General features: G+C 37.4%; 1 protein-coding gene across 1 annotated transcript; it reads right to left on the reverse strand.

The window, feature by feature from the left end:
• Positions 1-7,221: 7,221 nt before the first annotated feature.
• On the reverse strand, positions 7,222-8,430 carry LOC148039862 (uncharacterized). The gene is made up of 2 exons (XM_087694723.1): positions 8,254-8,430; positions 7,222-7,953 (listed from the first exon to the last, which is right to left on the reverse strand). Exons 1-2 carry the CDS (start codon positions 8,335-8,337, stop codon positions 7,594-7,596), a joined length of 444 nt encoding a protein of 147 aa, XP_087550849.1. The 5' UTR covers positions 8,338-8,430; the 3' UTR covers positions 7,222-7,593.
• Positions 8,431-24,915: the final 16,485 nt, after the last annotated feature.

Here is a 24,915-nt window from a genome sequence, read left to right on the forward strand (position 1 = left end):
CAAATTCCTTGATCAATGATAGCATGCAGTATATATCATAGATTATAATCTTAGTAGGTTTTTATATAGTATGTGAGCTCTATTTGAGGATGCCTTTTATGTATGGTCAACAATATCCCCACAAACCCCAACGATCTATCTTTTCCCCAATGCGGATTCTTACTCTCAAGGTGCTCACTACAAGAACATTGGACTACCCCTTACCTTTTTATCAATAGAGTTATACTTATCTTAACATTTTCTATGATCTCCTTTTGAAATGTTAGAATGTTTCGACTCACAAATAATCAACTAACCAATATTTATGTAAACCTTAAGTATATGTCAATGTGGCAAATCTTTCTATATATATACAAAACTTATAAATATCAAGGTGGTGAATTTAACGTATCTCTTTGAAATTTTCTTTCACACGAATGGTGAAAGAGCCTTCATAACCTTGATACGCCTTAGAAAGGAGGGGAATAAAAAATCTCAAAGTTATAACTCAACCTACTTAACTTTTTTTAAAAATACTAATATATAAAATTTTAGCTAGTTAGTAAGGCAAACATTGCTCATCATTTTAAGGCAAAACCTTCACTTGATGATATGAAATAGATTCTTAGAGATGAAGGTCAAACACAAGCAATCATGAAGAACATTCATAATGACACAAGTACCCCTACAAACACAACTAACAAAGCCCTCTTTTTAGCAAGAGGAAGAGGAAGATTCAATACCCAAAGAGGAAGAGGAAGCCATCAATCAAACCAATGCAATCACAATAATGATCAACAATGTAGTGAAGGTAATTGTTCTTCCTATGGAAGAGGAGTCTATTCCTCTAGATAAAGAAGAAAGGTCAAAGTAGAGGCTTTTACGACTCTATTCAATGTTATTATTGCTCAAAATATGACAATTTAGAGAAAGATTGTAGAAAGAAGCAATTTGAGTAGAAAATATAAGCTAGCTTTGTTCATGAAGAAGGAAGCTCTCAATGCTTCTCTAAAGACAACTCTCCACTCTATATTGAGGAAACTATATAAGCTAATAGTACAAACTTTAGAATCAAAGAAGTATGATGATGGATTAATAGTGGGGAAAGCTCCCACATGACTTCTCATGCTAAATTGTTTCTCTAAATTGGATTCTATTCACAATAGTAGTATCCACATTACACATAGTACTCCCAACACTATTATAGGCTGTAAATGAAAAATATATTTTTAGTTAAATATGGGGTGAAAAAAGATAATTGGATATGTTCCCTTGATATCCTCATTGACCAAGAACCTACTCTTAGTTGGAGCCATGATAGAAAAAGGCTTCAAAGTGGAGCTAGAAGGACTCATCAACAAGGACACAAAATGGGCACAAGAGGACACTACAAAGTAGTATCCAAAGAAAGAAAGCATAGAAAAATCTTCGAAATTGATGGATCACCCTCAATATTTTCAACTAAAAAATTTAAATAATAACACCTATTTTTACTGTGGTATAATAGGTATGAACACTTGAATATAAAAAATGTGTGTATGTTGGAGTCTTAAGGCATAGTTTTGGGCAAACCATCACTACAAAGGATTGGCAAATTTTGTGAAGCATGTATCATTAGAAAGAAATCAAGAACTATTTTCTCAAGAAGTACCAATAATCTTATTCATACACATGTATGAAAATCATCCCATATATCTTCAATATATGGATATGCCTATTGTGTGACATGTTAGTTCTAGTTATAATTTTTCTAGGTATAATAGGGTATTCTTCATGAAATCGAAGGTCAAAGTATTTGACATCTTCACGTCCTTACTATTATGTTTGAGATTATGATAGATAGAAGAACTAAGCGTTTTGGGTAAGGTGAATTCTTATCCAAAGATTTCAACCGATACCTCCTAGATCATGGGATAAGAAGATAATTTTCTTGAAGTTGTACACCTTAATAGAATGGTACTGCAAAGAGGGGAAAAAAAAGACCCTATTTGAGAGTGCTAGATGTATTTTGAAAGATAGGAGACTTGACCATTACTATTGGGTTGTAGTAGTCAAAATACTACTTTCTACTTCATGAATGGGTCACTTACTAAATTACTAAGAGATATTACACCATCTGAAGCCTTCTATGTATCCAAACATCAAGAACCTCATCTCAAGGTATTTTTATGCTTATCTTTTGCTCATATTCCTCCATAATCCTAATGAGAAAAGGAAGAAACTTGATGACATGTCTAGAAAGTGCATCTCTATTGGATATAATAGTGTGAGTGAAGCTTACAACAAGCTACATGGTTTGATTAAAAAGGAAATTGAGAATTTAGTGTAGAAATTAGCTCAATCCTCATATTTGGATACATGGTCTTCCATAACTCTCAAAGTGTGAGTATTAAGTAACAACCATGGGACAAGATATAACTTAAAAGACTTAGATGAAGAAGATAAAGAGTGTCAAGTAGCCTTAAGGAGGTCTACAAGGCATAGAAGAACACCCCAAAGATTGACATATCAAAGAGGTAACAATCAAACTTTGAGCAATGCATTTTTACTCTTCTCACCTTAGTCTTATAGCATGATGAACTTAGAATACACAAGAATGCATTTGGTAAAAAGGAATGTAGGGTTACTTTGGATTAAGGAAGTATCTTCATTGCATAAAAATGACACTTAGGATTTGTGTCAAACTCCACACAATAAGGAAGTTGTAAAGATGTAAATAAATATATAAACTAAAATTTAATAAGAAAGGATAGATTGATAGATATATAGCTCAAGGAGGTCACTCACAAATATGTAAGCATACTATGTGGGCTCAAATAATGGAAATTAAAAATATCATTTTTATATTTTCTTACATACAAAAGGGTGCCATATAAAGGGTTTATATATATAGCGAACCCTCAAAGATATCAAGCTAGACTCTTTGCTAAAGATTTTGCCTAAGAATATGGTATTGATTATGAAGAGGTTTATGCACCTATAGCCAAGATGAACTCCATTAGGTTGTTTCTCTCTTTGGGTGCTCTTCACAAATGGAATCTATGGCAAATGGATGTAAACAATGTCTTTGTCAATGGATAGCTTGAGAAATAAATCTACATGCAATAACATAAGTATGTGTTATAGTAGGACATATAAGTACCTCATTGTCTCTCTCATATATTTGGCTATTACAAGGCCTAATATCTATTATGTAGTCAATGCATTTGCTTAATCTATGCAAAGTCCAAGGATATCTCATTGGATAGCAACCAAAAGAGTATTAAGGCACCTGAAAGATGCTCATAGTTGGGGTATACTATATGCAATGGGAGAAACGTCTTAGTGAACTAGGAAGAAAAATACAATCAGTCTCTCATCTACAAATGTTGAATACAAAGTCTTAACGTATAGCATATTGTGAAGTTATATGGCTAAAGAGATTATTACAAGGACTTGGGTTCTGCACTTTATCAAAGAAAGAGTACATGATGGTGATATAGTGTTACATCATTGCAATACTAATGAAAATATCAATAACATTTTTGCTAAAGGAAGATGTCTCCTTCAAACATAGAGTAGCACTTGGCATGATGGATCTTCCCTAAAGAAAAGGCTTTTGAAGAGTAAGGGAAGGCCTATCATGGAAGGCTTCAAAGTCTTCCTATCATTATAACTTGGCTCTTTAGATTTTTTTCTTCATTTGTTAATCTTCAAATTGTATTTAGAGATGCTAGTGAACTTGAGGAAAGGTAGCAATGTATGCAAGCTCACAACACCTATTCACTAAAGTGTGAAAAATACTTTTGATTTAGCAAAGGACAAGGATAATGTTATAATGATAACATGATATAAAAATACATACATAAGGTCATATATTTTCATTTGAGTAGACTTTTCATAGTGCACAAACATTATGTCAACAATAGTAACATGATGTCAAAACATATGCCTAGCATCTAGCATTTGATATATGAGTAAAATTTTCATTGTGAACAACACGTGGGGTTGGATGATAGAAAAGTTTCCTCAAGTTTGAGTAAAAATTAGGTTACCATCTGTGATATAACTAGGTTTATAGAGCTAATATCTCTCAATCCAAGAGTTAACATTTGGAGGAGTAAGAAAGGTGAAATACTCACATTTTTAAAACTATAACTTGACCATTGGAATTTTTCAGATCTAATTCTATAGATCATTCTATACAACCACAAAGTTGGTTGCTCACCTACTGACAAGAATCTAAACTAGAATTATCTACCTACTTAGGGAATTGAATGTTTGGAGCTACATACATTATATCAAGATGAAGTGTTTAAAAAGCAAGTTTCCCAAATCATCAATCATCCACCTACCAAAGGGCTCCTCAAGATTCACTCAGCCTAGGGAGATATATAACCTATTCTATGTAACCAAAGAGTAGTTGTGGAAAGTCTTAGACCATGGGATAGACAATAGACGATGAGACTTTAGAAGTGTAATATTGTGAATATAGAGTGGTGTTGATTGTATCCCACACTCTCAAGCTTGTATGTATTGTTATATTGGTTTTGGATTTTGGGATTAGCCTATCACTTGTACTTGGTAGCTTCTTTGTTGAATAAATAGTTTAGTAATGTTGCTTGCTCTACAAGTTTTATTAGCACTATTATGATTGTCAAAAGTATTTGTCAAAACTATTGGCTCCTCTACAAGTTTTATTAGTACTATTATGATTGTTAAAAGTATTTATCAAAAGCATTGTTAGTACTAGCATTATTGTACTACTAGTTACAATAATGTCTTTTTTCCTCTTTCTCATTAACAAATTTCACCTTTGATGTTCTTCTTCTAATAAAAATTTTCCTTTTAGGATGCAAAATTGGTTCCCCATACAAATCATGTAAATATCATGCTTAGTTTTGAGACTCCAAAGTGATAATGATCACCTAGCATTCTAAAGTTTGGTACAAAATGATATCTTATCACCTAAAATTGCCACTCGTATATAGGAAAAGTATGCATATATATAAACATTTATATAAATGTGATTAGTTACTTGTTAAAGTGAGGATTTTGTACCCAAACCATGATGAAATTCTCAAGCAAGATGTTTTAAAGGAAAATCTCACTAGCTAGATAGTTTCATAGAGAGTAATAGCTAATCCTTGGAGATTTTTGGAAGCAAAATTTGTGCTAACAAGGACGATGATGGCTATAGTTTATCTACCTTATTAGTTCTTGTATACATAGGAAAAAAAGGTTTTAACTGTTTCTAAAGAATCCATGTTCGCATCTTTAAAGTTTATGTTAGATTGCTATAAAAGGAATATGTCTAGCCTTTAAGGGCTAAAGAAAATTACAAAGCATGTATTGATAGGAAAATGATATTTGTTATACAACCTTAGCATTCTTCCATCTTTTGTATTAGAAAGTCATATGTGGTGTTTTTCTTAGAATGTTATAACGATAGCACGTAGATGAAGTCCTCAAGACATTTACATAGAAATATATCACTCTTTTGTACTTTGTTCATTGAGTTGCATTCTTATATGAAGATTCTATTTTTCATATCCAACCATATCATTTTATTCTTCTATAAATCTACCCCCTTCAAAGATAGATCTAGAAATATGACTTGGGATGCACTAAGAAAAGCCAACTCTCCTTGGAATTCTCTCAATATTCATTGAACTTTACATATATTGGATAATCTTTGACTTGAAGAAGCACTTGATGGTTTCATAATCAAATGTTTCCCAATTCGTAAGTTAATTAAGATTAGGTCCATGAAGCTCTTCCAACCTTCCATATACCCATGTGTTTGCTAGAACAACATATGTTACTAGGTAAGAAAATCCTTTTGTTGAAGATGGATGGTTAGGGTAAATAAGATTGCAACATCTAACATCAATAGACTCTAACAGCATCCATTCCACATTTGTTGATAGAAAAACGTGTTCTCAAAGTTCTCATAGTTAGCCTCAAATCATTTAAACAATAACAATGAAAATAGAAGACTCACAAAATCTCAAATTTTATTTTAGGAGCAATAATGTAAAATTTATTTCCTTATAATGAGGCAGGAAGCACTATTACATAGGAGGCACCATGTGAAGATCTTTTGTAGAATATTGTACATGTTCAATGTTTGCATACCACTTTTAATCCTATAAATTAATACTCACAATCTATTCTTTTCTATGAAAGATGAAAATTTCACTTTCTTTCCCATTTTTCTTGTGAGAATCTTTACAAGAGGAAATCATTATAATACGATCATAGTGCTTATAGGTTGTTGGATGTTGTATATCATCTTTTGTTATATTACAACATATGCATATTTCTATAGAGCTAGATGGTTGACTAGAAGAAGCAATCAAATAATTTTGAAGACTAAGAAATTGAAATGCTTGAAATAAAGTCGAGGTGCTCAAGCAAGTGAGCTTAGATTGGAGTTGAGGTGCTAAAAAAATATAGCTATGAGACAAGCGCACATAAGAGGGTGTGGAAATGAAAATCAGGATGCTAAAAACTTAAAAAAAAAGAGGCGGTGAGAAATGGCACATCATGTACAAAGCTTTTGGTTGGAAGTTCCTTGAGATGATATGTTTAGGAACACTTTACCAACATTTTGCTAGAAGTAGATGCAAATTTGTCAAATTAGTAGAGATTCAGATGCTATATTTGACCATACATATAATTCTCTTGTTCCATTTATTTGCTGATGTTGTCATTAGTATATGTTCATCAAACATCTCATTGCCCTTAAAGTTGGACCTGACGTAGGTTTGAACAGCATCACACTTAGTCTCTTTCACTAATTCTTAAAAGGGGCCTAGTGGCTTGAGAGGTTTTGGACTCACCTTGGTGGATCGCATTCGACCACATGAATTGCTTCTCCACATCTAATGTGATAATATTCAAGAATTATACGATAAGGCCTTGCTTGTTACTTTGGGTTGTGATTTGTCTTTGGGGCTATGAGGTTATTGATCTAGCAGTTACCCTTTATGTACATATGGAACCATATGCTTGATATTAGTTGTGTCCATAATTGTAATAGAGAGTCACATTATCATTGTCAACATTTGAGTTTTTATAACTTCCTTTCAAGTTAAGTGTATGCTTCTTAGGAGAACTACATACAAGTAGAAATATTGGAACTTCATATGGTAATAGAATGCGCTAGTTTCAAGCATTTGCAAAGATCACCTTCTCTAAGGCTTATAACATGAAGCGTTTTGTTGATCTAGAAGAAAAAAGGAGTCTAACAAAATGGTGAACTTGCAGCAAAGGTTCACATCTTGTAGAAGAGTTCATGAAGAAACACAGAAAGCCCTCATGTCTAGATGGAGCATACATATGTACAAACATGGAAGCATTTATGTAGTAGAGCAAGGCTTATTTTTGAGTGCTCGCCCCATGGGAATAGTGGCATGGTCAGCCCATGGCCTTGAGAGCAATATTGGCAATATGGCTTATTGAAGGTGCTTGCCTCATGGGAATAGTGACGCAGTAACGACAATATAGTCAAAAAGCCGAGAGCCATGAGAGCATTGAGAGTCCATATTGCGATCTCACAAGCTACTTAACAAAATGTACATAGGGTCGAAGCCCATGCGCTGGAGGGCATGGAGAGTCCAGATTGCGAGGTCACATGGTGCTTAGCAAACCTTGGGTGGAGGAGTCAGGGAGGCAGGTCCAGGTGAAGGTACCATTGATGTTGGCGATACACTCGTCGAGGTCGAGGGATGCGGGGAGGTAGAAGGAGGATGTGTTCTTGCAGTTGGCCGTGAGGGTGTGGCCGTTCTCGAGGAGCTTGGAGTGAGCGCAGGAGGCGGCGTAGAGGCCGAAGCCACTGCTGCACTTGAGGACGCCGTTGGAGTTGGTGACATGCACGTTCAGGTCGATGGAGGTCGATACGTAGTCCTCGTCCACAGTCAAGCAGGCGGCTTTGAGGCGGGACAGAGTCAGGGTCTCATTCGTGCATGAAGCCGAGTAGTTCCCAGTACACTACAGTAAGACAAGGGCCGATCGATCAGTAAATTATACTGATGGAGGATTAGCATCGTAAACCTCTCTCTCTCTCTCTCTCTCTCTCTCTCTCTCTGTGTCTCTCTCTTCTCTCTCTCTCTCTCTCTCTCTCTCTCTCTCTCTCTCTCTCTCTCTCTGCCTCTCTCTCTCTCTCTCTCTCTCTCTCTCTCTCTCTCTCTCTCTCTCTCTCTCTCTCTCTCTCTCTCTCTCTCTCTCTCTCTCTCTCTCTCTCTCTCTCTCTCTCTCTCTCTCATATAATATATGATCATTAGTGCTTACAGCTCGAGCGCTCCCCGCCAAACAACCAAGAGCAATCGCTGCAACAATCACCAACACTTGAAAGGAAAGACGGGCCATGGCCATCACTCTTACGACACACTGACAGCAGCTAGTATGGCGCAGATCAAGGTCTTCTCTCCTGATCTTGTCTTGCCCAATGCCTAACAAAACTTCAGTGCTTTATATAGCAATGAGGCCATACTAGTATTGTAGGAGGGGAGAGCGAGAGCCCTTTCAGTCTCAAGATCCTCAAACATGCTGAGAAGTTAGAACCCGGCAAGCTCAACGTGAGATACCGTCAACACATGGGACACAAGCAACACGTTCCTTTTGGATAATGGTCTATATTCGTCTAATATTTATTTATGAGTCTATATTGGTCTAATATTTGCTTGTCGGTCTAGACTCTAGAATGCCTATTTATTTATTGGTCCAATATTTTTCAATTATTTTTATAATTTTATCCATATAGTAGCTCTATGTTTTTATTGTACCTTCGCCTACTTTGTGTGTGTGTGTGTGTGGGTATATGAAAGCCCTTTGAATAGTAGACATCCTTTGTTGTTGAAACTCTCTCCCTTCTCTCTAAGTTTGTGTGTGTGTGTGTGGGTATATGAAAGCCCTTTGCATAATAGACATCCTTTGTCGTTGAAACTCTATCCCTTCTCTCTAAGTTTCCAATCACATCAATTGGCCCTCCACACCACATGAAAGCTACACTCACATATTTTGGTTTTCCAATACTACAATACTTTTGTCTATTTTCTAAGCTATCAAATCCTTCCTTTGTATAGTTCATACTTGCTTAAGTGTTTGTCATTTATAAGGGGAAGACTCTAATTATCCCATCCACATACAAGCACATGTGCATATAAACACACATATTGACATGTGTGCATGTATTTACACATCATGAACCTATGCACACATACATGCATGTGTATATACACTCATAGGCACCCATATATACTTCTCAATATACTTTCATATGCACATACTAGGCATGCATTCACACACACACAAATATGATAATTGCACATGTATTGTGCATGCAACATACTACATAATAAATACATATGTATGTATGATGTGCATATATGCATATGTCATACAAATAGACTTGCATATGTATTTGTTTTCATGGACACACATGTTTTGTTGATTAATGTGAGCATGCACCTAAGTGTGCCTTTCTTGATTAGCTTGAAGTTTTGTTAGGGTGTTGCAAATCCTTTGTATAAATCTTTAGTGGCTTTCAATGTCAAATAAGTCTAAATTCTAGCTACATATATAAACATATGAGTCTATGTATTAAAGTAGTGGAGTAAACATATTATGATATCATTCACACAATATTCTAATATAATGTAAGCAACCACGTACATAGGACACAACGGAAATCCATTTCTCAAGAAATCACATGCCAAGTTACATATAAAAGTATGACCAATGTTTTGTAAACAAGAAATAGGATGTCGTATGACCAATTCATACTTTAAAACAAAATTTCAAGTACAATAAGAAAAGAACCATTGTATATGAAGAAAGGTTCACATGTAGTTGTTACTACGTCTATTTTGAAATGATTAATATAGCTTGTCATTTTTGATTGATTGACAAAGCATTTTTAAAAATCTAGTAAAAAACTCAAGCAGTCATACTTTCAAACATCTTCCTAAAGCCTCAAATGAATCTAGTCAACATCATCACCTAAGTTTCAGGATAAGCTTCAACACAATTATACATGAAAAATTGTAAAGGTAGATAAAACTAAGAATAGCTTATGTTAAGTTTTGCTAGCAATGATCAATTGGCTAAAGCTTGTATGACTAGTAAAATGCTCATTTTCTAATTTTGTGATGATCACTCATGATACATGTAGCTCATAGAAACACTATTTAATTGTGGTATTGAAAACACTATGTAAGTCAATACTCCTTGAATACCATTGAGTAATTGTGTGTGCTTGTCCATTTCTAAACATATACATTTAATAGATAAAACATATATATTGTGTCTTTCCTATTATTATATACCAACATCATTGTTTCCTTGTATTAGGTATGCAACATAACAACCCATATTGTGTACGCCCACGTTTTTAGATGCTAATGCAAGAGAATATCCATAATACGATACTTTTATCCACCCAGTGACCTTACACTAAACTAAGACTAGGGTTCAAAAAACACAAATTAAAGTTGTAGCTTAGTATTGTGGAATATCCCAATTATCTACTCTTTACACAAGTTATTGAGTTGGGAATTGAAATATCTTCCAAAATTTTAGTTTTTCTAATAATGTTGGAATGATCAATATACCTCTTTTACTTGAGGAAGTTATGAATGGGTTCCATATTTCCTCTTCATTAGAACTAGTTTTGGAGAATTGGATCTTCCAAGTCCATACGAAGTTTGCCAAGAACATTTGCATAATGTGCAAGTTGAAAGTTTGGCTTTGAGGAGGAGGTTTAAAGATCTAATTGGTAGTCAAGACCAAAGGAATGAGGGTGGTGCAAGAGTGAACCCAATTTTAGTTCATTAATGGAAAGTGAAGTTTTCTTTATATGAAGAAAAAAAATTGTAAGTTTATTTGAATAATCAATGAATGAGGCTAGCCATATCAAAACCTCATCAAAGCCTTTCCTAGCACTTAGCAAGTAGTTCACTATAAGATAGAAGGGTATAGTAATGAATAGTTTGACAAAACTGATTACATACAAGTTTTGAAATGTAGGGCCCCACCATCACTATATGCTTGAAAATAACAATCTAAATCAATATATCAATATGTGTACATGTAATATCATTGGAATATTCCTTGAGTACATTAACTCATTAGGAAAAATATGAACTCAAAAAGGGCCCTTTAGCTTAGCATTTTATCTTCTCTTTAATCATGAAGCATTTGAGGTGGATCAGTAGAAGAGGGGATGGTATGCACATTTGATCTAGTTTGGTGGAAGGGTGAATGGTTTTGATAAAGGCCCTTTTAGAGTCCATATTCTCCTAATGTATACTAATGCATACACTAGTGCTTATACTAACTAATATTACAATGGTCATATCAAAAATTGCAAAAGTAACATCTAATTTATGAAAATATTGATGGTTGTAAGGATAAAAAATAGCAGGTATCTAGTCCTTACAAGGGCCAAATCCCTACCATCCATGCCAACTATCTTGTGAAACATGAACTAGTTGTTTTTGCGTACATAGCATTCCAAGAATCAAATAGAATACTTGAACTTATTCATAATGAAACAAAAACTAGTAACATAAACTTGAACCAATTGGTGAGAACAAGGTATAGAAGTACACACGAATCAATGAGGACGAAAGAGAGAAGTTAAATACATGTCAATCTATGAGTCAATGTATCTTTCCAAATGTAGATACAAGAGTCTACCAGTGTCATGACAAAACTAAGTCATGGATGAGATAAACCCTCAGATGATGATATCTAATCAAAATTTCCAAATACATATATAGAGTATACAAATGTAATGATAAAACTAAGCCATGGATAAGATAAACCATAGAACAATGCGATTCATAATAAAAAGTCTCATCCTCATGTAGGTGCTACTAGGCCAATCTCATAATAAGAACAAAAAAAGAAACCTCTTGAATAATGTAAAAGGCATGCATGATAATAGTATTAAAACTATGCCCATATTGTCTATTCTCTCCATAACCACCACCTCTCAACAAGTATCTACAACTTGTACCACAAGCCATGCTCTTTCTCCAACCCCATCTTTAGTTGACCAGTGAAACCAATCTTTTGAAAATAATAGATATAATAGAAAAATAATTTTCTAAAAAAGGGCACAGAGTGCAAAGTGACTTACCACATCTACAGTCAAAATACAAAAAGAATTAAGCATAATACTTACACAATTGGTCTCATATGAGTGGAAGCCACTAGTTCCAAGGGATGATGTTGACCCTATTGTAACTCATACACATGTTTTCTCCTCCTACTCATTCCACTCATTGTTGGGCTAAATGCACAATAGCCAAGACATTTGACATCATACTTCTATTCTTTCAAATGCTACAAATCATTTTAGTGACAATCTCTCACCTTATCTTCTAGAAACTCCACACTAACTAATAGTGCATCCTTCTCTCCAACCCAAGAAAGCAAGAACACAAGACTAGATTTGAGGTATAGCAGACTCGAAAACTTACCTTCTTGCATTGTAGTCCAAAATCTTGAAGGCTCCAAGTTGGTGCCATGACCTAAACAACACAATCAATGACATCGCTCTTCCACATTTGCCACCATGCATCAATGATAGAGAAGAAGAAGAAAAGCAATAGGACAATGTAGAGCTTCAACTTCGCTTAGTCCCTCAACAAACCTCTCACACACCTTTTCTTCCTCACTCTCAAGAATGGAAGCAAGATGATAGAATTGAAGAAGAATATAATGAAACATTAGAATAAGCAAGCAACAACATTTTTGTTGGAAATCATAACATTCAACCAATGGAAGAATTGATAGACATGGAGCTACAACACTGCTAAACAACAAGCAGATCCACTAAGTTAGAGACCTCATAGTGTGTCATTACATGACATAGAACATTATCTTCTTGAGGAAAATATTTCTACAAGATAGAACCCTTAAAGGAAATAAGATTTACATAGATGAAGACTTGACATCAACACATGCAACACACATAAATTTGCACATGGCACGAGTGCATGGTTCATGGAAGAAGAAAAAATGGGCAATATATAGAGTTGTAAAGCTCATCATCACAAAATAAGGATCATGAGGGATATGTTACATACTTGCTACTATGATCAATAATGCCTCTCCATCGTATGTTCCCTCAAACTAGCTACTATGATGAGATGTGTTGAGATCTCGGGGGTGCACCTATAAGAAATCATCTATATAATGTGTGTTCAATGGGTATTAAGAAATACCATTTCTTTACATGCTATAAGGCTATAAAATGACCCTTTTTACTTTACTAAAATCACGGATTTTTTCAACTTGTAGCTAAAAAACATTTGTGTAAATATAATCCTATAAATTTTATTAAATAAAATATCCTTTTTTGTTAACTCACATGGTATCTTACATGTTCTTTAAGATGCACCCCTTGGGGTTGAGATACATATGCAAAATTTGGTTAGAGTGGAGGAAAAAAACTAGCAAGTATCATTGTGACAAGACAATAAAAAGGGATTGAAGGATGTTCCAAGAGATATCACCAACTCCAATCACTACAAGAGAGGCACAACATGATTATGCTAAACATCTTTATGATGTGGTAGGTAGCCAGAAACACCCCACCCAATGACATGCATGCTAGTAGTAGTAGTACTCTTTTCATACATAAAATGATCATTGATTCCATTGATAGATTTCAAACAAGAAGAGCACAAGCTTATGATGGTTTAATATGTGAATAATCTTCACATGTGCATGACACATTGGCCCCACTCTTAATACAAATGTTTAATAAATCAACATCATTCTTAAGAAACATTGGTGTTGGTAGTACTAACCTCGTACTAACCCAAACCCTACAACACACAAGGAACCATTTAGATACTCTCAAAATGCCTCCATGTGTGCCATGGTGTCTAGATTACAAAATGATTAAATGATGAAAGATAAGTGTAGCATTCAAGCTTGGCAAGTCTAGTAGTGTTCATTTTGAAGTATCTAATGAATAAAATGAAACATTAGAATAAGAAAGCAACAATTTTTGTGTTGAAAATCACAAGAATGAAGTAATGGATGCATTGATAGACATTGATCTACAACATACTAAAGGACTAACACATCCACTGAGTTGAAGACCTGATAGTGTGTCATTCCATGACATAGAACCTTATATGTTTGAGGAAAATATTTCTCTACAAGAGAAAACACTTAAAGGAGAGAATATTTACTTAAATGAAGACTTGACACCAACACATGTGGCACATATAAAAGAGCACATCCCACAAGTGTGTGAGGCATTGAAGGAGAGAAAATGGGCAATATATAGAGATGGGAAGGTGATTGTCACAAATATGGGCTAAGGGATGGTATGTTTCTTGTAGAACCATGAGAATAATTGTTTGGATTGCTAATGGATTACTTAGGTTAGACACAAGTTTCTTTAGGGGCACATTCAAAGGAAGATACAATGTACATTGAGGTACACCAATTCATAGAAGGCAAGATACAAGATTATAGATATGGATATGAATCATGTATCACCCTTAACCATGAATAGTGGCAAAAATCTAGATCTAGAGGTATGGTGATACTATATGAAGAGCATATATAGGATATGATTCATGTGATACATAAATATTATGCAAATACTTCCTATGTTATACATTGTAATATGTTATTTTCCATCACCATTCTCAAGATTCATATCACAAGATTCACCAAGCATGAAATTATATGAGGTCATCATGAGGTTTGCTAGTTCGAGAGAAATAAATTTAGACAACAACATTTATTCACACAAGAAATGAACAAACATCTCTTAATGATAGAGAAGATCCCATTTATCATGCTTACCCAATTGTGGATATTGGGATGTAGTTTCTTGCATTGGGAAGTGCTCATGGACTAGCACCATACCCACTCAATTAACTAACATCTTAAATATCCAACGTACCACTTTACATGAGACATAGGAAGTCTATATATCAATGTAGTGTAATAGGGGATGGGGAGATCACTATGTGTGAACCCTCTATATCACATACACTCAAAGGATATCAGAAACTACCCTTTCCTTACATGATGAAAGGTAATAAAATGGTCCCTTCTCCTAAATTAAGAAACTTACATATTTTTTCCAAATCATAATTGAAAACCCCCTTTTTTTGGAAATATAATCCTATAAGTTTTACTAAATAAAATACCCCTTCTATTGATTGCATGTGGTACAATTAAATTTTTTGAGGTGACCCCCTGTGAGGTCTCTCCATACGGTATCTCCTCTCAAACCAGGTACTATCTCAAGATGTGATGAGATTCACATGCCAAATTAGATAGATAGGTCTCATTGTGGAATTCTTACATATAAAAGGACAAGAATGCTCTTTTCATACCTAGTGTATAAGAAGAAGCATAACTATTTTGTTAGACTAGAGAAAAAGATTTATCAAGTATCATTGTTGTCAGAAGGCAGCAAAAGGCCTTGGAGGATGTTCCAATAGAGATCACCAACCCCAATCACTATGCCAGAGACACAACATGGAGTCCATGGCTATGTTCCAATTAGAGAAGATATGCCAAGTAGCTATGTGCTAGAAATAAATACATGAGCTAAAGGTAAAGCTCGAAGCCAAGGAAGGAGAAGAAGGAAAGTTGGAAGCAAGGCTAGTTGAGGAGAAATAGAACCTAGTGAGGATGCAACAATGTACCAACAAGCTAGAAAAATTGTATGAAGAGCTACAACAAGAAGAAATGAAGAATGTCCAAGATGCCACAAAAATGCTACAAGTAGCAAGAGGAAAGGGCATGTAGGTATCAAAAGGAGATAGAAAATTTGAAAAAGGAGGCAACCTTGGGGCAGGAGGAGCAAAAGAAGTTAGAGAGAGAGATTGAAGATCAAGAGCAAAGACTGACGGTCCTGACTCAAAGGCAACGGGAGAGCCTTGGAGAAATAAAAAAGAGAGCATAAGATTGGGATTATCGTAATGAAAGAAGTGTCAAGGACTTGGCATGTCGTCTAGCCTGTGTGAAAGGAGATGAAGTGTTAGCAAAGAATAAGGCAAAGGCCACTCAAGGGAGCCTAGAGACCCAACAATGTGCCTTCCTTAACACAATCGTGGACATCAATCAAACAAAAGAAACCGCCATTGAACCATTGAAGAGAAAGCTAGGGGTTACTTGCAAAGCCCTAAGAGTAGGATTGCATGTGCCAATGCAACCAATGGGTATCAGCCTTAGCCTTGAAGAACAGAGGAGTTATCTATTAAGGGCAGGCTTGACCCCACAAGAAGTGGATACCCTAGGGCTCATCAAGGAAGCAAAATAGGAGGACACACAAGAATAACACACATTAAAAAGTGTTGAGATGGGACCTCAAGAGGAAGAACTCATCCCACAACCCCCTTCCCCTTGACTTGAAGTACAACAAGAGGTGGACACCTCTGCGAAAAAAAAGTAGAGCTTAAGAAGAAGAGTGGGTAGCAAGTGATATTAACTTGATTTATATTAGCAAAGAGGATCAAGGTTGACATTTTCACTAAGGCCTTGGGAGCTGATAATCTTTGACACTTTAGAAATATGCTTGGAGTTCATGAGCTCATGCCAAGCTCGAGGGGGAGTGTTGAGATGTTTGAGCTCTACATGCGTTGGCATCCAGTTCATGCCATGGTGATGTGGCAGGTTATTATTCTCTAACATGTTAGGTGACCTACATGAGGGTACACTAGTGATTTTATAGTTGGACTACACCCACATAGTCTATTCTTGGTTATGGCACATTCAAGTGCACCTCTTCTTTCCTAGCTGGTTCACATTTAGTGACTGCTCTTTAACTAAGTAAATATTCTCTCCTTTAAGGTTTTTCTCTTGTAGAGAAATATTTTTCTCAAGCACATAAGGTTCTATGTCATTCAATGTTTATGAGGTATCTAACTTAGTGCATGTGGTGATTCTTTAGTAGTGTTGTAGTTTAATCTCTATTAGTGCATCTAGTGGTTGAATCTTGTGATTTCCAACATAAATTCTTTTGCTTTCTTATTCTAGTGTTTCATTTTATTCAACAAGTACTTCAAAATGGATATTATTAGACTTGCTAAGCATGAATGATGTACTCATATTTCATGATTAAGTCATTTTGTAACCTAGACTCTAAGGTGCATGGATGCATTTTGAGAGTGTCAGAATGGCTCCCTATGCATCATAGGGTTTGGATTTGTACTATCTAAGCAATATAATGTTGCTTAAGAGTGATGTTGATCTATTAAGCATTTGTACTAAGAGCGAGACCCATGCGTCATGTACATGTGAAAAGTATTCACCAATTAAACCATCATAATCTTGTGCTCTTCCTATGTTCAATTTATTAATGGCATTAGTGATCAATTTAGTCATGAAATGGGTGATATTACTCACCTACATGTCATCTAGTGGGGTGTTTGTGGCTCTCCTCATATATCAGAAATATCTCTAGCATAATCATATTGTGTCTTTTTTCTAGCGATTGGAATTGGTGATCTCTCTTGGAACATGCTCCAAGCCCTTTTCTTGCCTTGTCACAATGCTACTTGGTAAATTATTTCCTACAATCTAACTAAATAGTTGTGCTTCATCAAAAGAGAATTTTGGTCATGTTATGTGTAAAAATTCCAAAAGTGATCCCTCTCTATCTAATTTGGCACATGTATCTAGCACATCTCATCATAGTAGTTGGTTTGAGGGAACATACTTTGGAGAGGAAGTTCTCATCATAGTAGTTAGTATGCAACATGTCCCTCTAACACTAATATATACACTTCGTGTGTGTATATAGTAGCTAGTATTGTAGAGACTTTGGCAATCCATGTTCTATAATCCATATTACACTACATTGATATACACACTTCCTATGTCTCATGTAAAGTGGTACCTTGGATATTTAGGATTTTGATAATTGACTAGGTTTGTGTTACTCCATGAACACTTCCCAATGCAAGAAATGGAACCCCAAATTCACACTTGGCCAAGCATGACACATGGGTTTCTGCATGTCATCGAAAGATGTTTCTTCATTGCTTGTGTGAAGTAAAGTTGCTAACTAAAATTATTTCTCTCAAACTAGCAAATCTCATTATGACCTTATCAAATGGCATGTTTGGTGAGTCCTCTTGCGTTGTGCATCTTGAGAATGTTTATGGGAAATAACACATTTTAATGTATAATATAACAAACATCTTAATATTTATGTACCACATGAATCATATCCTATATATATTGTTTATATTATACTACCACACCTCCAAATCCTCTACTTCTACCATCTATCATGCTCGGGGAAGTTACTATATGCATATCCTCTACATCGTGTGTGTTCAAGGCCTAATTATAAATATTCTTATCTATGAGTTTTTCCTGAATAAAACGTAACCCTTTTCTATTCAATCTATAAATAACCCTTTATATTACACCCTTTTGTATATTAAAAATGTATAAACATGGTATTTTAAAAATACATTATTTTGAACTCACATGATGCACATATATATTCATGAGTAACTTACCTAGGTATCCATGGTTGAGGGTGATACATGATTCCAACCTATATTTATGATATATCTTGCTTTCTGTGAATTCATGTATCTCAATGTAGATTGTAATGCCTCTTCCTTTGAATGTGTCCTCAAAGAAACTTGAATCCAACTTGAGAAATCAAATAGAAATCTTGATAGTTATCCTCAAGGTTCTATAGGCCATGCACCATCTCATAGCTATTATTTTGTGATGATCACCTTCCAATCTTGTTGTATTATCCATTTTCCCTCCTTATATGCCTCATACACTCATGGAATGTGCTATTTTACAACTGCAATATGTGATGGTATCAAGTCTTCATCTAAGTAAATCTTCTCTCCTTTAAATGTTCTCTTGTAGAGAAACTTTTATATACACTTCCTATGTATATATAATAGTTGGCATTCTAGAGACTTTGGGGATCCATGTTCTATAATCCCTCTTACACTACACTAATATATATGCACTTCCTATGTCTCATGTAAAGTGGTAACTTGGATATTTAGGATGTTGGTAATTGAATCGGTATGGTGCTAGTCCATGAGAACTTCTCAATGCAAGAAAGTGGATCCCAATACCTAGAATTGGCCAAGCATGATACATGGGTTCTTTTATGTCATCAAAAGATGTTTGATAATTTCTTTGTGCATTAAATTTGTTGACTAAAAGTATTTCTCTCAAACTAGAAAACCTCATGATGATGATGACCACATAATGGCATACGTGGTGAATCATCTTGTGATGTGCATCTTGAGAATGATGATGGAACATAATGCAATATAATGTATAATAAAGCAAGCATCTACATATTTTTGTGCCACATGAATCATGTCATATATATACTCTTTGTGTAGCATCACCACACCTCTAGGTCCTTTACTTCTGCCTTCTGTCCAAAACTAAGGGTGCTACACGATTCCCTCCTATATATGCAACATATCTTGGTTTGTGTGAATTGATGTATCTCAATGTACATTGCAGTGTCTCTTCCTTTTAATGTTTCCTCAAAGATACTTGAATCCCACCTTGGAAATCCTTTAGAAATGTAGACAATTATTATCAAGGTCTCATAGGCCATGCACCATCTTATAGCCTTTATTTTCTAATAATCACTGTTAACCGTCAGACAAACAAGGTGGAAAATCTGGAAAATCTAAAGCAAAAGACAAAGGCCAAGGCAAAAGTAAACAAAAGATGAAGGCGCACCATGAAAAATATGGAAACACAAGAAGTACATAAAAGTCCTAAATAAAGAAAAAAAGCGCACAAGAAAAAGTGCAAGTCAATACTTTTGTAAAAGAGTGCAAGCGCATCATGATTTAATTTAAAGAGAATCGGGCTCTCACCCTTGCAATTTGTAAAGGTAGATGGGCGGTAGGAAGGAAGCTAGGAAGATAGGAGGACAATGGGAAGAAGGGCCTAGGCCACAACCGGCCATGTAAAAAAGGGGATAAGGGGATGACCGCCCAAAAGGGATTTAGGGTTTTGTATATAAAGTTGAAAAGTGAATGAGAAGCTCATTCTTGTGTGTAGCCAAAAGTGGCTCTCTTCTTCTTCTTCTTCTTCTTCTTCTTCTTCTTCTTCTTGCTTGCTTGCTTGAGCTTGTGCTTGAGAGAGGGAGTGTGAGAGTGTGGGGAGTGAGTGTGTGAGGGTGAGGGACCGGGGATAAAAAGCTCTCCACCTTCTCCTCTCTTCTCTTGTCTTGCTCGCGGAAATGGAGCTTGGAGCATGGAGCTTGGGGATGGAGCTTGCTTGAAGCTTGCACTTGAATCGTGGAGCTATCGGAGTGCACGGGAGAGGAGGTAACTTGATCAGCATGGAGGTAAGCTCACTACACCCGTAGATATGGATGGTGCGTCGACTATGTGAGAGGTAGCCATTAGTGCTTGGCTTGGAAGGCTTGAAACAATAAGCAGTTTGTGGGTCTTGGCGGTTGAGTGAAAGCTTCGACATTTTGGTTTCGTTGCTAGGACCAACGAATTCAAGCCTTGAGTGCTTGCGCGCTTCGAATTGAGCATTGAAGTAGGGTTTTCCCCAAACCGGTGCTTGAGGTAGATAGGTAGGAAGCGAGGGATTTTGAGGAGGTATTTGATCTCCTTAGCAAGTAGGTTTTTAGTTTTTGGACTGGAAAAGCATGATGGAGTAGTATAGGTATTTCCCTTGTGATTTTTTCTTGCATTTAGGAAGGATAGGAGCAAAACATTGGAGCAAACAGTAGGGTTTTTTATTGGTGTATAACAGGCTAAAGCAGGGAAAAGAAGGGCAAAAAATGAAATTTTGGGTTAAATTAGCAATACTAAGGTGAGTACATGCCTGGGCAAGGTAATAAGAGGCCACGAGTGGCAGTAAAGGCCACATTTTGCATTGTAGGGTCTCAGAAGAGCAGGAGAGAGGGAGAGAGCTTCATCACGTGGACCTGCTTTGTTCTGGTCATCTAGGAGTTATTTGCCCAGCCCAGGTAATTCCACACCTTCCCCTACATGAGTAGCTTGGATTTGAAAGTGCTCAGCACAGGTAGGAAGTCCTCGATCGCTCGGCACGATGAATTCTTTGAAGCTCAGCAAAAATCGCGTCGTGCTCGGCTCGTCCGGGTGACGGCGATTCTGGGTCGAGGCCTAGAATCGGCCCTCGGACCACTCGGCCAATCGGCCCTCGAACCATTTGGCCATTCGGCCCACCACACTCGGACGCATTTCACTCGGCCCGTTTGAGTGAAGCATTTGGACCAACTTGATATTCAACCCTCGGCCCTATCGACTCGGCCCAACCCCACTCGAACAAGTTGACATTTGGCCTTGCCGAATTCACCACTCGGTCCACTTGACTCGGCCCACCTGACTCGGCCCTCGGTCCACTCGATCACTCCGCCCTTGGACAACCATACTCAGACTGGCCGAATTTGGCATTCAGAGACAAGTTACATTCGGCCCTCGGCCCTCAAACGGGGCGAATCAGGCATTCGGCCCCTACAATTCGAAACTATTGAGCCAAATTTGGATTTTTTTCAAATTTTAACTTGTAGACACAGAAACTGACCAAGAGACCATATAGAGCTGAAACCATATCATAGATCAATCACTGGGCTGAAATTTAGAGCAAGTAGTTCAAATTTTGACTATGAACGGTCCTTCAAATCGCCCCCTTTGCAACTCCCCCAAGTAGGTTGGAGAGAAAACATGCGTCGTGACAGGTCCTCCAAATTAGATCCTAGTGTAGTAATGGCTCTACACAAGCATGGATTCTCACTTGCAAAGGAGCAACCAAAAGCCCATACCCAAACAAAGACAAACAGAGGCCCTAGAACCTCAATGGACCAATCTAGCCAACAAGGGAAAAGAGGCCACACCGCAAAAACATATATGTGTTGCATTCGAACTGTATCTAGTCAAAGAGGAAATCAACAACATCAAGCTACAACTGCGAGGGTGACTAGATATGATAGTCCTGACAATAGATGCACCTTGAATAGCATTGCATAGATGATCCAAGATATTAGTGGAGAATCTACATCTGATCGTGCAGTTGGGGACTCAAGGGCGTTTGTCAGAAGGCTTAAATTTATAAGCCAAGACCCGAAAGATGAAGACATAGTACCGCCTACTTATCTTAGGGTCAAACTCACCGCGAAAAGAGAGCACACTGTTGATGCCCTCATTGATGAAGGAGCTGATTTTAATATCTTGACCTATGAAGCATGGATGCTACTAGGCCAACTAGAGCTCACACCGACTAATGCAACTCTTAGTCCTTACCGGGGACACTCACAAGCACTTATAGGGAAGTGCAAAATCCTTGTAACTATTGAAACGGAAAGCTTGCTTATCCTCTTCCATGTTCCTCCAAATGGTGCTAATTGTGGAAAGGAAACCCTCCTCGGACGACCTTTCAAAAGAGCGACCAAGTGTGAGGCCAATTATGTAGCACAAAGGATACACTTGACACTACTGGGTGTGAGGATAATCGCAACCTTTAGCAAGGGCGACCTCATCGAACCTCGAGGGAAAGGCAAGGAAGGTGCTGACATAACAGGCAAGCCTAGTAATGAGAGCAAGGACTTATTGAAAGAGTTGATATAAGCACATGTTGAACAACGAGAACCAGTGAGTGAGGCCATGCTTGAAACAAGAAGTCCAGGAGACAATGTCAAGGACGGGCTTTGGACTTACAAATATTGTAGAAGACCCCAAAAGAAGCCCAAGCCTTGCAGACGAAGGCATCAATGGAGAGCTATCACAACACCATGATGGATATCCAAAGCGTCGCTACGTGCTCAAGGGTATTATGGAGGTAACCGATGGATTTGGGTACCAAAACCCCCTACTAAGCCTCCTCTGTCGGCCAAAGGCCAGGACGTATTAAGAGCAAAGAAGCATAGGAGGAAGTCTAAATGAAAAACTAAGTCTCAAGTCAAAAATATTGGAGTGACCGAGCCCCTCACGATCGAAATCAAGAAACCAAACCAGACTAATCGAAGGGTAGATCCTCAACCTAGCATGCTTGACAAGCAGATATCAGATGTAATCGTTGAGGATACACAAAAGCCACTAGTGCACAAGAAGCCTTTGATTTCCCAAGTGGATAACAAGCATCATAGGCACAACATTGCTCATGGCAAGGCTAAATGCTCAACAAAGCAAATGGCAAAATCATCTAATAGCCACGAGCAAATCTTCCAGACCAGTGTCAAAGCCACTTAGGAATCCCCAGTCTCCTACACCCTCTTTCTCCAAACGAACACAGGAAGCATAATAGCAGTCATCAAGTGCAGTTGTGCTCAATCTCAATCTCTATCTCCATCTAAGCTTCCAAATGTCCAAGAGGTGGGACATGACACCACACGTAGCTCTCAGCCCAAGGATCTGCCTATGCAACCTAATGTGACTAGATCAACTGAGGCTCGATCTGTACAAGTGAATGTGCAAAGGGCAACAAAAGACATGGCCACTTCTGATTTGCTTAAGGACTTGATACTACAGCCTACTAATAATGGCCAGTCTGCTAAACTAGCCATTACTACCACCAATCAGGAACTGCAGTAGTCACAGCCTTTGGTTGTGACGATGCCCCTTGCGGAATGTATCCTTAGCCATTCACCGATGGAAGAGGTGTCGCAACCAACATCCTTGATACCTCCAGCACTGTTGAATCACCTAAAGCCTAGGCTTGAGGAGAAACCTCTCAAAGATATGGCCAAGGAGATGGCACATCCGACCAATCAACCTAGTAACACTGTTCAGCAGGTCGCAACTAAGTCCCATGAGAGCACGCCAAAGAAAGAGAGTGCTAAGGCCCAACCAAGCACATCAATGATCAACTTAGTTCAAGGCCTTGAGTCCTTAAAGGAGACACCGCAATTGCCCAAGAAAAAGAGGACTAAACAACGGAAACAACGGTAGTTGCAAGTGGTGACAGATGCCAATAAGATCGAGACTAAGAGCACTGAAGAGCTGAGGAATAAAACATCAAGCCCATCCACCAAGGAACCCATTGCCATCTCTCCTAATAGCGGTGAAACCTCAAACACATCCATGTGCTCTGAAAATTCAAAACAACCATTACCATCAACAGTTGCTTGCAACACTCAATCCATCGACAACAGAACTCGCATTGACTAATCAAGAGTGGATACAACACTATCACAACAGGGTGACAAGACTATACCGGTCACATCCAAGAAGAACCATGACCCAATAACAGCAAGGCCTTAGGAGAAACATGGAAACCCCAAGAGTGTAAGCAATCCTAGCATTGACCAATCTTTCTCATCTAGGCCTGAGCCCCCAGCTATGCTAAAGCCTAGGGAAACTCCTAGAACCTTGCACGAGATAGCAACCGAGAAAGCCCTCATTGAACATAGAAGTGTCACACAATGCTTAACAGAGTTGAATGCTAAGCTCAAAGTGTTCGCACGTGTCCATGTCCTTGCAGACATGGGCACATTCCCTAGGGAGCAGCTTGAAGAATACTTGCCATTTTCCCTATCCTAGGAAGAGCAAGAACATCTTGACGAGCACTATGACAGGCTCCTGCATGAATGCATGTGGCTCACCTCTGACTAGGAAGCCAATGAACTACGCTTAACTATAACATTCAATTATGTGCTCTACCAACCAAATTTCTTAGAGATAGAGAAACTAAAGCGACAATCAGAGGGTCGAAGTCAATTTGAAAAACGTTGGTTTGAAAACTGCATTGCAATGGCCGAACTAGGAGCCCAGATTATGACAATCTTAGAGGAGCGATTGGCCAAATGGCGGTCTCAAAGAGACCCAACCTATGTGGCACCAACTTTCTTTCGAGTGCTGACTGCCATTCGGGGTACGGACTTAGTTGGAACTAGCCAAGAGAACTCTCTGGCTAATAAGGTTCTCACTGAGGAGGAGTTACATGTTGCTAATAGACTCGGACAAGGTACCATGCTACTCG

This window comes from Lygodium microphyllum, chromosome 2 (assembly GCF_053477565.2).
Source record: "Lygodium microphyllum isolate KBCC chromosome 2, Lygodium_microphyllum_v1.1.10, whole genome shotgun sequence".
Classification (NCBI taxonomy): domain Eukaryota; kingdom Viridiplantae; phylum Streptophyta; class Polypodiopsida; order Schizaeales; family Lygodiaceae; genus Lygodium; species Lygodium microphyllum.

Bases quoted from the DNA above. Each gene is read 5' to 3' on its own strand.
- LOC148039862 (XM_087694723.1), bottom strand. From the start codon at position 8,337: ATGGCCATGGCCCGTCTTTCCTTTCAAGTGTTGGTGATTGTTGCAGCG. The intron at 7,954-8,253 runs GTAAGCACTAAT...GTCTTACTGTAG, and splicing joins TGGCGGGGAGCGCTCGAGCT to TGTACTGGGAACTACTCGGC.